We start from the raw sequence: 16,660 nt of genomic DNA on the forward strand, positions 1-16,660 counted from the left end.
TGAATACATGTTGCTGACAAAAAAAATCTTATTTTAATACTGTTCTCTTTAACTTTAACAACCTCTCCAAAAATGTAACAACACACATAAGAAGTTTGGGCTACTGAGTCCATACATGAAAAAGAAGAACATCAATTGTGCCTTTTTCAGCTTGATAAATTGGTGGCTCAATATTAATTTATTTAATCAGTCTAGTTCGTACAGGGTTCCCTCATCTCCCAAGTGCACAATAGAGTATTATTCTGTTGTTTTCATCAATAGCTGTAGTGTGAAACCCCAAATATAAGCATGAACTATTATTTTTTGAATTATGTAATTTGTCCAAGGGATAATGGTGTTAAATCTACAATTCACTGTATATTCATGCAAACTGTAAAAATGTTTGCTGGGGGAAAATGTGAGCTTTGTGTATGACCTGATTTCCTGATCATACATCAGAAAATAAGGTGTTAATATATATTTACAATAACATGTCTGTGAAGATTCCGTTTTCTAGGTCATGGTAGATCTCTGTGTGGCTGTCCTTCACTTAATCACTCCACATTCTCTCCATTTGCATGAGTATAGGCCCTAAGTATGTGTTTGTAATGTGCATGTGTTTGAAGTGCAGAAGGAATTTCTCCATGTGGGATCAATAAAGTATCATTCTTCTATTATCATTCCAGCAAAAGGCAGACAAGTCCAGTGCAGAGAGATTCTGCAATGAAAAACAGAGATTGTGCATTGGTCACATCACCTATATTTTGGCAGTATTTATAGTCTTTAAAAAAAATCTATTGAAATGACTTGTGAAATACTTTTGTTAACCTTTTGCCCAGTTTGGAGGTCACCACCCTGAGTGCTCCTACTACCACGGGGACCACATTAACCTTGACCTTCCACATCTGTTCCAGCTGTTCTTCCAACCGTTGGTACTTCTCAATCTTTTCGTGTTCCTTCTTCCTGATGTTGGCGTCAGCTGGAATCGCCACATCTATCACCACTGCTCTCTTCTGCTCTTTGTCCAGCACCACTATGTCCGGTTTGTTAGCCAGTAGCTGTTTGTCAGTCTGGAAGCTGAAGTCCCACAGGATCTTAGCCTTGTCGTTCTCAACCACCTTTGGTGGTATGTCCCATTGGGATTTGGGTAATTCTAGTCCATACCGGGTACAGATGTTCCTGTACACTATCACAGCTACTTGGTTGTGCCTCTCCATGTATGCAGACCCGTGTAGCATCTTACACCCTGCTACCACATGCTGGACTGTCTCTGGGGCTTCTTTACATAGCCTGCACCTTGGGTCAGATCTACAGTGGTAGATATTGGCCTCTATTGCCCTTGTACTTAGGGCCTGTTCTTGTGCTGCCATGATCAGTGCCTCTGTGCTGTCTGTCAGTCCAGCTTTATTCAGCCATTGGTAGGTCTTCTTGATATCAGCCACTTCCTCTATCTGACGGTGGTACATGCCGTGTAGGGGCTTGTCCCTCCATGTTGTCTCCTCCTCCTCCTCCTCTTCCTCCTCAGGTTTCTGCTGTCTAAGGCACTCACTGAGCAGTTCATCTGTTGGGGCCATCTTCCTGATGTACTCTTGGATTTTTGATGTCTCATCCTGGACAGTGGCCCTGATGCTCACTAGTCTTCTGCCTTCCTCTTTCTGCTTAGTGTACAGCCTCAGGATGCCGGACTTGGGGTGAAACCTTCCATGAATGGTGAGGAGTTTTCTCGTCTTGATGTCTGTGGCTTCTATGTCCTCCTTTGGCCAGCTTATGATCTGAATGTTCCACAGACTTGACTTTTGTTCTTTGTTTTACTTGGGGAGGAATAGTAGAAACATCTGAAGCCTCTTTTATCGGCATTGTAATATAAATATATATATATACTGTGTGTGTATATATATATATATACTGTATATATACATATATGTATATGTATGTATATATATATATATACACACCTTCTCATTCAATGCATTTTCTTCTTTATTTTCATGACATTGTAGATTCTCAGTGAAGGCATCAAAACTATGAATGAATACATCTGGAGTTATGTACAATACTTAAGAAACAAAGGTAAAATAAGGATGTTTTTTTCTATTTTCTTCAAAGTAGTCACCCTTTGCTCGGATTCCTGCTTTGCACACTCTTGGCATTCTCTTGTGTGTGAATTTAGAAAATATACAAATTATTAAGTATGTATATATATATATATATATATATATATATATATATATATATATATATATATCTATATATATATATATATATATATATATATATATATATATAATTTTTTTAGATATATGTACATATCAATAAATTTACACTAAAGTGATACCTTCTGTTAACAACAGTAGCATTACAATTAAATCAGTATTGTACTAAAGCACATTGTCAATATAAATATTAAAATGATAGTTTGTGATTTTAACGTCCTAACTAGCACAAACTAAATGATTTTCAGCTGTACTTAACTTGATAATAGATGATTTATCGGCCCACAGGTAAAACTCCCGGTAATCCCGACATCCGGTCGGCCTCTGGGCTCATCCAATAACACTCCGTCGTGAACACCGGAAATACGTCATTATAACCCCGGAAGAAAAATGTATGTAAACCGTCATGTCTGCTCTCATGCTTCACAACATAAATCCCTAGTTTAGTATTCTCTGTAGCGTTAACCCCACGGAGGTTTTTGACCCACCGATCCGCCTTTCCGCTTCGTTTTCCTGCTGAGCCGCCGGAGCGTCACCGGAAGCCGGCATGAGAACCGTTCTGATGGTGGCGGAGAAGCCCTCCTTGGCTCAGTCTATTGCCAAAATCCTCTCTAAAGGTGTGTGCAGATTTATATTCATACATTATATTCATGTCTTAAAGCAGCTTAGAGAAAGAGAATCTCAAATAACTAATAATGGAAAGCAAGATGATTGTGTTATTTTGCCCATGGTTAATATAAATGTAAGTAATATAGTGCACAAATATGATATTTTTCATATTTGTTGCAGGGGGGTTAAATAATTTAGCTTGCAACTCTGACTCTAATGTTTGTGTTTGTATTGATTACAGTAATGTAAATTGATCCAATTTTTATTAGCACTAGTTTCACTAGTTTTGTGTTGACAATATAGAGGAAAACACACAGGAACCCCAAAAAATTAAAAGAAATGTTTATGATAGTGAGGCCAGTAGAATACTGTACTCCTCATTATGGACACAATGGTGAAATGCAATCAAATATTATAATTACCATTCTACAATGTTAACAGTTGAGTTTTTCAAAGTGAACTAGAATAAAATATTATCCTAACTGTGGTTCAGAAAACATGTGTCTCATGCTCTTCCTGGACGAGCACATAATCCCGATGGTCATCCAGGTCCTCGGTTGACACTGTTATTCCTTCATGTTCAGCTGTGTCTGGAGACGGCACATATACAGGCTATGTTGATGAATTCGTATTCCAGAGAGTAGCTGCCTGTGGGGAAGCAGCTGGGGTTTTTCTTCAGGACGGGCATCCGGAGAGACACGGGAATGGTCTCTAGACCAAAACTATTATCCAGTCCCCTGCAGGAGTGACTGCAGCTGGCTTCATGGATGACCTGTGGCACCCGGTTCAGGTTGATGTTCTCTCTGGTGAGACATGAGAGTCATCGTCATAGAAGGAAACTTAGGTTATGAATCGCTGCGAGAAAATTATTTCTTTTCACTCTTTTATATATATATATATATATATATATGTTTATATATATGTATATATATATGTATTCTCTTCTTGGCTCCCACCACAACATTAAATACGTTCGACGTGTAATTGAAAAAAAGTTTTTTTAAATGTAATACTTTGTATTAACTGCATATATAGTCATTGAATTTTCAGATAAGGTGCAATACTGTTATCCGTCTATATCGAGTGAAGTCAGTTGGAATTGAAGCTCAGTTTTTAAGACAATTTAAATTTTTGATCATCATTGATTCTAATACAGTACGTACAAAATTTGAAGTGGAAACAATCGGGTGGATTAATCAATCAGCCAATCATCAAGAAATGAAGTAGCTTATTTGGTTCGTTATTTCAGTAACGTTCATTCGTTAATGTCATATATTGTCAAACCTCTCAAATGTTTAATTTTTGATATTTAATTGACAATTTAATTGAGATTTAAATAAATGTTTCCCTGCAATATCCAAACTTAAATCTTTAGTTGTTCAACCACTAGATATTAAGCTTGTTATTGATTACATTCTGTTTTTTTGTTGCAGTAAGACATTTAGTTGTGTGCTTCATATATGTCAGAAAGTTATGAAAAAAATGTGAATGTCTTAGAATGCAGATGCCTTACTTTTAGTTTTGTGCAGTTATCAGTAAAAAAAAACTAAACTCAACACCCCCTTCCACACCATGAGATTTAAAAAAATTCTCTAAGGCACACAAAACTGAACATCACTCTAGCCCTCATTCATCACAAAGAGATATTGTGATATTTTAAATATTTAATATTGAAAGGACATCGATACTTGGATACTTTTAATAAAATCAATTAAGGGAATTGAATTGAAGATATAAAACTTGACCAGCTTTCTCCTAATTCCAGAAGTCAGACTGAATTTTTTGTGTAAGTTTTGTACCAAAAAGTAGACATTAATACACATTTCAATTCTAGAAATCAAAAAATAAAAAACCCCAGTGGTGCGCGTACTCACACGTAGCTCCAGGTCGCGATGCTGCGCTCGTTGATGGCGCTGGGCAGGTTGACCAGCTGGCTGTAGTAGTCCTGCAGACTGTAAGCGCAGAAGGACTCGTCTACACACTGAGAGCCCAGCGGCATGGCCAGACACTGGTGGAGAGCCAGCAGACACAGCAGAGAGACGCGCAGCAGCTGGACACACAAGACCCTCACGTCACGCTTTTTGACACTGAGCTGGAAGTGGTTTGTGAGTGTAAATATTTAAATCAACTGAATATTGCTCACTAGACTCCAGTAAATCCACACACTGGACCTCTGAGGTGGACTTATGGACTATGTGAGGCCAGACTAGCGTCAACATCATCATCATCATCATCATCATCATCATCATCATCATCATCACCCTCGCCATTGTCAACCTGAACATAAATGCAGATGTGTTACCTGCAGCTGTTCCATGGCTGAAGATGTTGTGAGATTGAAGCGTGAACTTCTCTTTGGTCGTCTGTGTGGTGTTTGACTTGAAGTTGATCCACAACCACAACCTGTGTCTGGACCTGGCTCTATTTATATCACCTGTGTTACATTGGCATCCTCGTGTGTGTGTGTGTGTGTGTGTGTGTGTGTGTGTGTGTGTGTGTCCAAGCGCCTGTCATTAGCATTTAGCCTTGAGAGGATGAGTGTATTGAGTAGAGGACGTCACTGTGGAGTTGAGTCCAGTTAGCCAAGAGAGTACCCTCACTACCCCCAAGTAGTGAGGGTACTGTAGTCTCAAAATTTTAATTTTAATCTTAGTCTTTTTAAAAGTCTCAGTATACATTATGTGAACTATTAAATATGCTGCAGCAATGTCAGATTAAGAATAATTCTCTTGGAGTTAATTCACCATATTTGGTAGAATTGCCTAAAATATTCATTTTCACAAATGGAAGCAAAACAAACAACAGTGTTAAACAATATTGTATCAGCCTAGGTTTTATTATGAGACAGTTTCTCCCTTTTAAAGGATGACTTGATGAAGCGACCCTTGAAGGGCAGTCAGTTACTAATGATCAACAAAAATCAAGAAGGACTTGTCGTTCTTTTCTTTTTTTTCCCCAGCATTCTTACACAAACATACAGCATATCCCATGTTTTATTGTATTTATTTTACCTTTTTATAATTCAATAAAAAGTACAGCAAAGAATTTCTTAATGTATTTGAGTTTATTTTAGATATATTGGTTAAATCGCTAATTTTCCATCTGTTTGTGAGAACCACGTAAAAGAAGGTCCAATTAAATACCTCTGTAGAACAGATATTAGTTATTTTTGAGTATATGTAACACAAATGAGTCTTTTACTGTTGTTAGACATATTGTGTGATGTCCTCTGACCTATAGTATGTTAATGTTCCCACTAGGAGAACAAATTGATATTCTAAGGCCTTCATCCATTCTGCTGTTAGGCTGCAGATATTTCCCATTTGAAATGACTGTTGGTTCTGAGATGCAAATGTGTCTCTTCTGAGGGACGTCAATCAGGAGGTTGAGTCATTTTGAGAGTGCACTAATAGAATTTTGCATTGACTGTAGAAGCAACTTTTTAGCTGCTATACTGGGCTATTTTAGTATTCTTTTACTCATGGAAACAGAAGGTACTGATTTTGTCATTATTTCTAAGCTACTATGGGTAATTGAATGGCTTTTGCTTCCAGCTGTATGAATCGTAGCAACACAGTATGTTGTTTCAGCACTTTGCTTTGTGTCAAAGTGGAATAGTCACACCACTGGACACACAATGCTGAATATTAACCAAAAACCTACACAAGTCCTCCACATTTAGTGAAAACCTCCACTGTTGTCTTTTGCCTTTAGGAAGTTGTAGCAGTCGAAAGGGGCTGAACGGAGCGTGCTCAGTGCACGAATACACCGGCAGCTTCCATGGCCAAAACGTTCGCTTTAAGATGACATCAGTGTGTGGACATGTGATGAGTCTGGATTTCATAGGTGGGTATTTTCTGTTGCTTCACCTTCTATTGATGGCATTTTTATTTGAATGTATTAAAAAAAACTGTATTTTTGGTGTTTTTATTTTCATCAATGGCAGAAAAAAACTGCTTGTATGATCTCATATTACAGATGACAGTTCCCCTCACAGCTGTCAGCCTGACAATGTAGAAAATATGTTTGCTGTTGATAACCTTTAGAATGAGATTGAAATGCATCGTGATGGTGTTGCTGCTTTTGAATCCAATGTAATTGAGTATAAAACAGAAACTTGAAGAAAACATTTTTAACTTTTACACCACCGTTCAAACTCTTGTCTTGGGTTTCTTGTATTTTTCACTAAAATTGTTGAAAAAATGTGTTCCTCTTTTACAAGGAAAGTACAACAACTGGGATAAGGTGGATCCTGCTGAACTGTTCAGCAAAGCTCCCACAGAAAAGAAGGAGGCCAACCCCAAACTCAACATGGTCAAGTTCCTTCAGGTCAGTTGGAGGGGTCGACCCACTAAATTATGCTCATGGCCTTCTGTCATAGATGACCAACAGTGAAACATGCCTTTTGTACGATTTATGCTCATTTTAACTCTGTGATGTCACGTTAGGTTGAAGCCAGAGGCTGCGACTACGTGGTTTTATGGTTGGATTGTGATAAAGAAGGCGAGAACATCTGTTTTGAGGTAATTCCATCATTATTTACCCTTAAAGAAAAGTTCACCAGAAAATGTAAATTCAGTTTTCACCTAAAATCACTGCAGCGCCATCTATCTACAGTTTAGTCTCTCATTCTTTTACCTCCCAGGTTCTGGATGCCATTCAGCCGGTGATGAACAAGGTGAGCACCAGGGAGCAGAGTGTTTACCGCGCCAAATTCAGCTCCATTACTGACACTGATATCTGGAATGCTATGAACCGGCTGGGGGAGCCCAACCGCAACGAAGCCCTGTCGGTGGACGCACGCCAGGAGCTGGACCTGCGGATTGGATGTGCCTTCACCAGGTATGCTTTGCTTTTCACGGTCAACTCACGCTAGATTTCCCTCAGGTGAGGGATATGTATGACACCAAATTGACTTTGTCAAATACCTTCAGGTTCCAGACTAAGTATTTCCAGGGTAAATATGGCAACCTCGACTCCTCCTTGATCTCATTTGGGCCCTGCCAGACCCCGACCCTAGGATTTTGTGTTGAACGCCATGACAAGATCCAGTCCTTTAAACCAGAGGCCTACTGGGTCCTCCAGGCAAAGGTAAATCTTTGGTTTCTTCAGTGATCGTCTTTCTTCCTGCTACATTTAACAGACATGTTTTGGTGTCCTGGAACAGGTGTTTAAAGGAAAGGACAGCCCGCTGACACTGGACTGGAATAGGGTGAGGGTCTTCGACAGGGAGGTGGGTCAGATGTTCGTCAATCTGGCCAAGACTTCCAGGGAGGCCCAGGTACTCATTAATATTTTATTTTAAAAAGTAATGTGTCTGCAATAAGATTATAGGGTATCTATAGGTATACCAAAAAATTAGATTCCATTTAATTTGTTTTGAACGTTATATGGAATTTGAAATGTTAAACCACTTAAGACCTGTAATCGGTTGTAACGAGATCCACAGCAACCCCCATGAGCCACGAAAGTGGAAGAAGTGGATAAGATGAATGAATGAATAAATAATTGGAATTGCATTTTGCTTGAACCATCGCTGAGATTTAGATTATTGTTAATTTACAACAGTGTTGGATTTGTTTTTTTGTTGGACATGTGGGATAAGATATTTGTGGATTGATCTGTTATTTACCAGTTTAATCATCTTCAAGCTATCATTATTTTATCGCCTTTTGAAACTTTGGACGATCTTTACTTGTAAATAAGGAGGCCAAAACTATTCTACAGGTAGTAATTAGGTAATTGGTTTGGTGGTGGGAGAAAACTAGAGAACCCATGCAGACACGGGGATCATGTGTAAACCACACACAGATGGCAGCCCTGTGAATAAGATCTATATATTTGTTTTCACATTGAACCTCTCAGTGTTTTTATGGGTAATAGTAAACAAATGAGCACTGATTACTGAGCTTCAGAGATGCTGTTAGTTTGGACTGAGCCTACGATTGAAGACTCACACCAGGTGACCTCTGTCTGAACAGGTGGAGGCAGTGAGTAAGAAGGAGAAGGCGAAGCAGAGGCCTCAGGCCTTGAACACGGTGGAGATGTTGAGAGTGGCCAGCTCATCTTTAGGTATGTTCTCACCGCTCATGCAGCTTTTCCCCCACTTGTTCTCTGGGTATTGTAATGAATGAGAGGAGTAGAGTGTGTGTGTGTTCAGTTTGTAGGTCATTTGTGACGGATCAGTGTCTAATATAGCACTACTTTTCCTGGATCAGGATTTGATCAATGAATTCTAGAGATGTAAGAAAATGGTCAAAAATCACTATTTTCTAGAGCCCCCAAGTGATGTCATCAGATGACTTTTTTTTCCCCCCAATAAACAACCCCAAATCTGTAAAAATGTAGTTTACCGCACAGAGAAGAAGAGCCACAGATTTCACCTGAAGAGCTTGTATCGTGATCAGTTACAACTCCCAGTTTTCTCAGGATGTCGGAAACAAAGAACAAAACTTCTGCCACTCTGTGACGTCTAGGAATGGGTCCCCAGCACACCATGCAGATCGCAGAGCGCTTGTATACACAGGGCTACATCAGCTACCCCCGCACGGAGACCACCCACTACCCCGACAACTTCGACCTAAAGGGCGTCCTGAAGCAGCAGACCAACAATCCTATGTGGGCTGAAGAGGTGAGGGTTTCTGGGATGCATGAAGGATAACAGGTTAAGTGTATCTGGGTTCACTCTGTGTACGGATACACAGGAAACCTTTGTTTTCCAGAAACACATTTTACTTTCATGTCTGACAGGTTAAAGCGCTGCTTTCGGCTGGAATAAACCGACCCAGGAAAGGAACGGATGCAGGAGACCATCCACCCATCACCCCCATGCGTTCTGCTTCAGAAGGAGAACTGGGTGAGGAATTCAAACCAATACTCTCATATTGGAAAAAAAAAAATTCAAGTAATCTCATTTCTGATAAGAAAAGGTACAATTGAGATATAATTTGTCAGCATTTGGTCAACAGAAGCGCTCCTTAATTTTACTGATTAGATTAACCTCTAGAAAACTAGAGTTCCTGATGTATATCCTGATCATAATACCATATGTGTATTGTCTGCCTTCCAGCTAGCCTTTGATTTCTGCCTTAATATTGCGATGTAATAATAATAATAAGATAAGATAATAAGCTTATCTCACAACTCTGGTCTTCAGTGTCACTCCACAGCCCCTTGATATTTCTAACATGTACCCCTTTAACATCCAACATTCAACCGCTCACCCAGGTTCTTCCTTTCACGCTTTTCCACAGGAAGTGATGGCTGGCGGCTCTACGAGTACATCACACGACATTTCATTGCCACTGTCAGTCAGGACTGCAAGTACCTTCAGACCACCATAGACTTCACCATTGGAACAGAGGGGTTCTCATGTTCTGGAAAAACCCTGATCTCACCAGGTGAAGTCAGCTGATGGCGTAAAGCTTCACATCTGGAAACACTTCGATGTTTAATCCCTTATAAAGTGCTCCAGAGTTTAGTTTAAATGCTGAATCTTGATGAATAGTTTCAAATTCTGGATTCACAAAAAGCTTGTGAATCCCTTACTAAGTGTGTGTGTTGTATTAACAGGTTACACAGAAGTGATGCCATGGCAGGGCATCCCTCTAGAAGAGGCCCTGCCTGCTTGTGAGCGTGGAGACATTTTCACAGTAGATGAGATCAAGCTGGTGGAAAAGCAGACGGGCCCCCCAGACTACCTGACTGAGGCCGAACTCATCACCCTCATGGAGAAACATGGCATTGGTAGACACACACACACACACACACACACACACACACACACACACACGCACACACACACAGGTTCGGCTGACACAGTGAGTCTGTTATTGTAGGTGATGGGAGTTGTACAGTTTTGCACATGAATTGGTTTGTTATTTCACTCATGATGAAGACATTCTGACCTCATCAGGTTTCTGTCATGATTTTCATTGATATGATTTAGTGGAATTTAATTTTCCCATCATGATGCTGTTCTTAATTTGCAGCATTTCCCCCCCCCCAAACAAACCAAAGATTAAAAAAAAAACATTGACAAAACAGAAAAGAACAAGGGGTGTTAATATAGAGAATAGTAAAGACAGAATATTAATAGGGAAAATTAAACATACTGTACGTCAAACAAAGGAAGAGCATTTCTGTCTCTCCATAATTCTACAAACTTAGTCTTTTGAAGCTTCAGTGTTTAAGTAATCCTTTCCATTACATAAATTTCATAAATTATATCATACCAATTCACTATAGAGGGTGTACTAGGCTTAAGCCAGTTTCTGGTAATTGTTTTTTTCGTGCTGCAATACTCAATATTTATTAGTGCCCCATAGGCACTAATAAAAACTTTAAATTATTTTCAAATTTAGAGCATGTTTACGTGGACCTGAACATCAGCTTTAATCTGCCACTGCATGGTATTAATAATGTGGATCGTTTTCCACATCTGCTGCCTGCTTTCCTTCAGGTACCGACGCCAGCATCCCTGTCCACATCAATAATATCTGCCAGAGGAACTACGTGACGGTAGAAAACGGACGCAGGTTGAAACCAACTAATTTAGGCATTGTCCTGGTCCATGGATACTACAAGACAGGTTATTTGCATTTTATTATGTATCCCTTTAGTACCAAAAGCATGTTTACCCTATAAACATCTGTAAGTAGTCCAGACAAATATATGAACCACATTTTTTCATGGCATTGACTGCATGAAATTAAAAGTATGTGTTTGTATTTTGCAGATGCGGAGCTGGTGCTGCCCACCATACGTAGCGCTGTTGAGAAGCAGCTAAACCTCATTGCACACGGCAAAGCCAACTTTCAGCAGGTCCTGCAGCACACGCTGGATATATTCAAGAGGAAGTTTCACTACTTTGTGGATTCCATCACAAGTGAGTTCACTGACGTGCTGTGCCACGTGCTCATTGAAGCGCTGTCAGTGAAAAGGATTTAGGATTTAAGCTACAATGAGGTTTTTACAGTTCCATTGGGCTCAACCGCAGCTGAACATTCATCTCAGAATAAAAGAACCAAGTTTTCATCTCCAATGGGAACTCTTTGTCTTAGAATACTGTATATTGATTAAAGCGAGAGTATGGTCTCGCAAGTATAAATTTCAACTCCATGTTTAGAAACAGAATTGGCCTTTTGTCATTGTTTCCTATTGCATAACAACCAAAACCAAAAGGATTCATCAATTCTGAAAATAAGGATTTGTTTCAGTCCCCCTTAAATGATGGTCTCACTAGAGTTTTATTGTTTTAGACTAAATTTATATGCATCTGTAGATTCTTTCCATTGACCTATTAATGAATGATTTATTTAAATGAAAATCAAGCATTCAAGTATCCTGTGCACCAGGTGAAAGTGAAACAGTGGCTCATGTGGATTTCAGTAGAAGTTGAAAGTGATTGTATAGAGAGATGCAGTGATGGATTTGTATTTTATTGTATTTAGTCAGATTATTTGAACATTCTGGACAGCAGTAACCAATTTCATCTGTCTGTTGTGTTTTACAGGCATGGATGAGCTAATGGAGGTCTCTTTTTCACCCATTGCTGCCACTGGAAAGCCACTGTCCCGCTGTGGCAAGTGCCATCGTTTCATGAAGTACATACAGGTCAGAAGTTCCTGTTTGCATTGATGCGTTGGTTTTTAAAGGAGATGGAAGAGTTTTAAAGGTGAACAATCCACACATCAATACAGAAGACAACCAATGGTGGGAGTTCTTTATAGATGATCAGTGTTGGGTCACTGCTATTGTAGTTTTCAGGACCAAATCTGCTCAAGCACTGACTTCCTACCATTTAGAACAGACATGCGTTACTTCCCTTATTTCCTTATTTGGCTCTATCGCCTCTACTGAGCATCTGAAAGTCCCATTAGATAGGTTAAAGTAGGAATAGAAGTTTTGACTTCTAAAAAGACCCAGGTACCATTTGCCTTGTTTTCTTTACTCTGTGACGTCAGGTTGCTGGCCTTCAAAGTTTAAAATACAAAAGTGCTCTCCTTATTACCATTTCCATCTGATGACTGAACCCGCTTTTAAATTTATGAATGAATCATGAGACCGCTGCTCTTTTGGCCTTTGTATTTGAATTACGTGTGCAGTTACTGTTGAAAACCCACAAATGAATCCCTTTTGGTGGTCGTCATGGTGCTTAGAAAAGGAACGCATGAGTTTTGTGTGCTCAGCGTGGGATGAATATTGAGTTAGGTCGACCATTAGTTTCACAGGACTTTGTCATTTGTCAAGTTTAAATGAGTAATGTAGCACTGATGAAAAGAATCACATTCATACAGTGTCTTTGGGTAGTATGTTGCCCTATTTCTGTTTACCACAATCAATCATGTCGTAGATTAAATTATGAATTAGAGATTTACAATTTTTTTCCTTTTCATTTGTAGGGCATTATGTAACTAAAGTTCAGCACTGCTTAATTTACATTCTATTACGTTAGAAATGTAAAGGCATTATTTAGCCAAATGCTAACGTAGATATGTTAAGAAATCAGCATAAGCAGCATTATTTGGATTGACTTGAAATTGTCATTTGATTGGAGAGCAACTGTTTGAATCATTTTGACTGTGATGGAGTCAACTAATGGGTTAATGAGGATGCCGTGACTGCAGTTGGTTTCCATAGTGAAAAAGGTACAGAATTTTCCACACTATAAAGTGCACCGGATTATGAGGTGCACCTTCAATGAATGGCCTATTTACAAAAAAGGACTCTTGCTGTGACAACTGTTCAGTCTAAAGGATTGACTTGATCTGGTCGTGACACCCTGACATGAATCTGCAGGCCAAGCCCAGCCGGCTCCACTGCTCCCACTGCGACGAGACCTACAGTCTCCCCCAGAATGGAGCCATCAAGTTGTACAAGGAACTCCGTTGTCCGCTGGATGAGTTTGAGCTGGTGTTGTGGACATCTGGGGCCCGGGGCAAAAGTTACCCCCTGTGTCCCTACTGCTTCAGCAATCCACCTTTCAGGGACATGAAGAAAGGTAGGACTAAAAAGGGAGGAATTACTTGTGTTTGTTCGATGGGGGCTCGTTTGTAAAAAAAAATCCTCTGAGTAATTATGGCTTTATTCAACATGAAATTATCATAAATTAAACATAAATTATCTTTTTTTTTTTTTTTTAAAGACCACGCAGCAAACGGTACGTCATTACCAGTGATCGGTATTGGAGGAAAGACATTTTACTTTTCTCAAGTACTTGCAGATGTGTCATCATGGTTTGAGAAACTTGCATCCCATGATATCTACCAATGTGATCAACAGCATCTCTGATTGCTTGCATCTTAATGATAATGATTAGCTCATCAGTTTTGGTCAACAATATCTCAGTCAATTAATTTTTCTCATTATTCAAAACACACTGGTAATCACATAACATAGATAAAGCATTGAAAGAGGTGAGAAAAATTATTACTCAACTGGACAACAAGCACATCCAGTAACAGTGGCTAGAAGAGTATAATAAAACAATGTATGACAATGCATTAAATATTGGTTCGTCAGTAAATGGATTATCTGCCACATTTGAGTTTTCTAGTGTTGTTTTGACAAAGGAGGTGATTTAAAGATGTTTATTTCGAATATTTTTCACACATTTGTGGCATTTTTGAGAACAATGATCTTTACCGGTATTTTATTTTATTATATGTTGTTTTTATGTCCTGTTATTATATCTGGTAAGTCTGAGGAAATGAAAGTGGAACATCGTCTTGACCCTTTTTCTCTATCAACTTTTCTCAGGTATGGGATGTAATGAATGCACCCATCCAACCTGTCAGCACTCTCTGAACTCCTTTGGCATTGGACAGTGTGTGGAGTGTGAAAGTGGGGTTTTGGTGCTGGATCCCACCTCTGGACCAAAATGGAGGATGGCCTGTAATAAATGCAACGTGGTGGTGCACTTCTTTGAACATGCACACAGAGTGCAGGTAAGACGATAGTTCCACATCTTGTCAAGATAATCTTCTGTTTACTGTTCAGTGTCTAAATGGACCAGAACAGCAAAGACGTCTCGATATGAAGACTCAAACAAAAGGGAAGCCTGACTCTTCCCACTCTGTCTGTAGATCTCAGCATCACGTCCTCTGGTTCCTGCTGAATACTTTGTCTGACAGTACCTCAGTTTCATTTTTTTAAGTCTCAATTAAATTACAATTAAGGGCAAACTTCAGTTATTCTCTAAATTTTTGAAACCGACTGAAAGTGGTTTCAATCAATCTTGCAAAAATCTGATTTCATGTGGTGTGTGACTGTTCAGACTACAAAAGTCTAGGTCCGCTTTAATCTGTACGGTGACCATTGCAAATATTAATAGTTAACAGGTGTTTAAATCTGTTTGAGCTACTTTATCTCGCTCACACAAAGTTCCTGATGCCGAGCTCTGCCAGGTTGTCCTGATTTTCCTCTTACCAGCATGATTGGAATGATCTAGACTTCACAGCAGTGTTAATTCAGGCCTTCTCTGGTTCCTCTCTGCTCCCGCAGGTTTCCCAGGAGAGCTGCGATGCCTGTGACGCCTCTTTAGTAGCGGTGGACTTCAACAAGACTCGTACACCACTCCCCGCAGGTGAGACCCAACACACCGGCTGTGTGTTCTGTGATCCGGTCTTCCAGGACCTGGTTGAGCTCAAACATGCAACCATGAGGCACCCCAGGGCTGGGGGCGCGAGACGAGGAGGACGTGGGCGAGGACGGGGTCGCCGTGGCAATCCTAAGAAACCTAAAGACAAAATGGCTGCTTTGGCTGCTTACTTTGTTTAATATCTGTTTGTTTTTGCTTACATTTACTTTAAAGGTGTATTTTGAGTATACATCAGTAAAGTAACTTCTGTTTTTACAACAACTGTGTTAAATTGCACTAAAGGAATCATTGTTTAGCATCATGAACAGATTTCATTTGTATCATCACCTGTTTTCAATAAAAAAGAAAAGTGTTGTCCCCCTTCAACACTTTACATCGATATGTATTTATTTTATTTGCATAAATGCAGATCTAAGTAAGATAATGAAGATTTAAATGTAAAATATATGAAGCAAAGGCTACAAACACATTGTCTTTAGCAATAGTTTTCTATTTTTTAAATAAATAGTTTGGTTTATAGTCTGTGTATCTATAAAATGTTCCAACATTTGTAACCGAAAACTACTGTCACAACTTGAGATTGATGAAATACTACAACAATGCTACGGCAAAGGGAGCCGGGACAACAGGTCAGCGGGGGGATTTCACCATCACCCCCACAATCTGAGATTGGGTACCAAGCCCCAAGAGACGTACACAGCCTCAATACAAGAGCTGCTGCCCTGAGAAGGAAGATCGTGACCCAACTGGAAACCTGGAGCCTCCGACAGATACCAAAGCTGGGTGGTGGAGTACCTTCAGAAGATCTGCTAGAAGATGTGAATGCTGCGATAAGAACCATCCCCACAGGGAACATTAATGAGACCAACAAGCTGATCAGATCAGAGAATCAGAGTTTTTATTGTCATGCTGACACACGTTTAAATATGACAGTACGAAATATGTCTCTGGAGGTCCCAGTAAGCCCGGTTGACTTGATCTTATGATAGATTCTAACATTTTGAGATTTTTGATTTCCAGTGGCTGTCAACCACGGTTATTGAAGTTAAAACCAAAAAGGCTTGATATATTTTAAATTTATGTGTAATAAATCTAAAATATATGAAAGTTTAACTTTTTTAATTAAATTGCAGAGAAAATGAACTTTTCGATAATGTTGTACACAGGTATATATATATATATATATATACTGTATATACTGTATATAATATATACATACTGTACATATTTATTACATACAGTACATCCGTAAATGTTG

General features: G+C 39.3%; 2 protein-coding genes across 2 annotated transcripts; one reads left to right on the forward strand and one right to left on the reverse strand.

Annotated features, from left to right (window-relative positions):
• The first annotated feature begins 2,586 nt into the window (after positions 1 to 2,586).
• On the forward strand, positions 2,587 to 15,758 carry top3b (DNA topoisomerase III beta). Its single transcript, XM_068310702.1, has 18 exons — positions 2,587 to 2,809; positions 6,516 to 6,647; positions 7,024 to 7,130; positions 7,250 to 7,324; positions 7,447 to 7,643; positions 7,736 to 7,892; positions 7,969 to 8,082; positions 8,783 to 8,873; positions 9,278 to 9,432; positions 9,552 to 9,657; positions 10,055 to 10,201; positions 10,374 to 10,547; positions 11,263 to 11,391; positions 11,539 to 11,688; positions 12,316 to 12,416; positions 13,602 to 13,803; positions 14,562 to 14,749; positions 15,306 to 15,758. The coding sequence occupies exons 1-18, from the start codon at positions 2,740 to 2,742 to the stop codon at positions 15,579 to 15,581; spliced, it is 2,571 nt and encodes an 856-aa protein (XP_068166803.1). The 5' UTR covers positions 2,587 to 2,739; the 3' UTR covers positions 15,582 to 15,758.
• Positions 3,382 to 5,118, reverse strand: LOC137593255 (interleukin-17A). Its single transcript, XM_068311960.1, has 3 exons — positions 5,104 to 5,118; positions 4,676 to 4,851; positions 3,382 to 3,604 (listed from the first exon to the last, which is right to left on the reverse strand). The coding sequence occupies exons 1-3, from the start codon at positions 5,116 to 5,118 to the stop codon at positions 3,382 to 3,384; spliced, it is 414 nt and encodes a 137-aa protein (XP_068168061.1).
• Positions 15,759 to 16,660: the final 902 nt, after the last annotated feature.

This window comes from Antennarius striatus, chromosome 3, assembly GCF_040054535.1.
Source record: "Antennarius striatus isolate MH-2024 chromosome 3, ASM4005453v1, whole genome shotgun sequence".
In the NCBI taxonomy this organism is placed as follows: Eukaryota; Metazoa; Chordata; class Actinopteri; order Lophiiformes; family Antennariidae; genus Antennarius; species Antennarius striatus.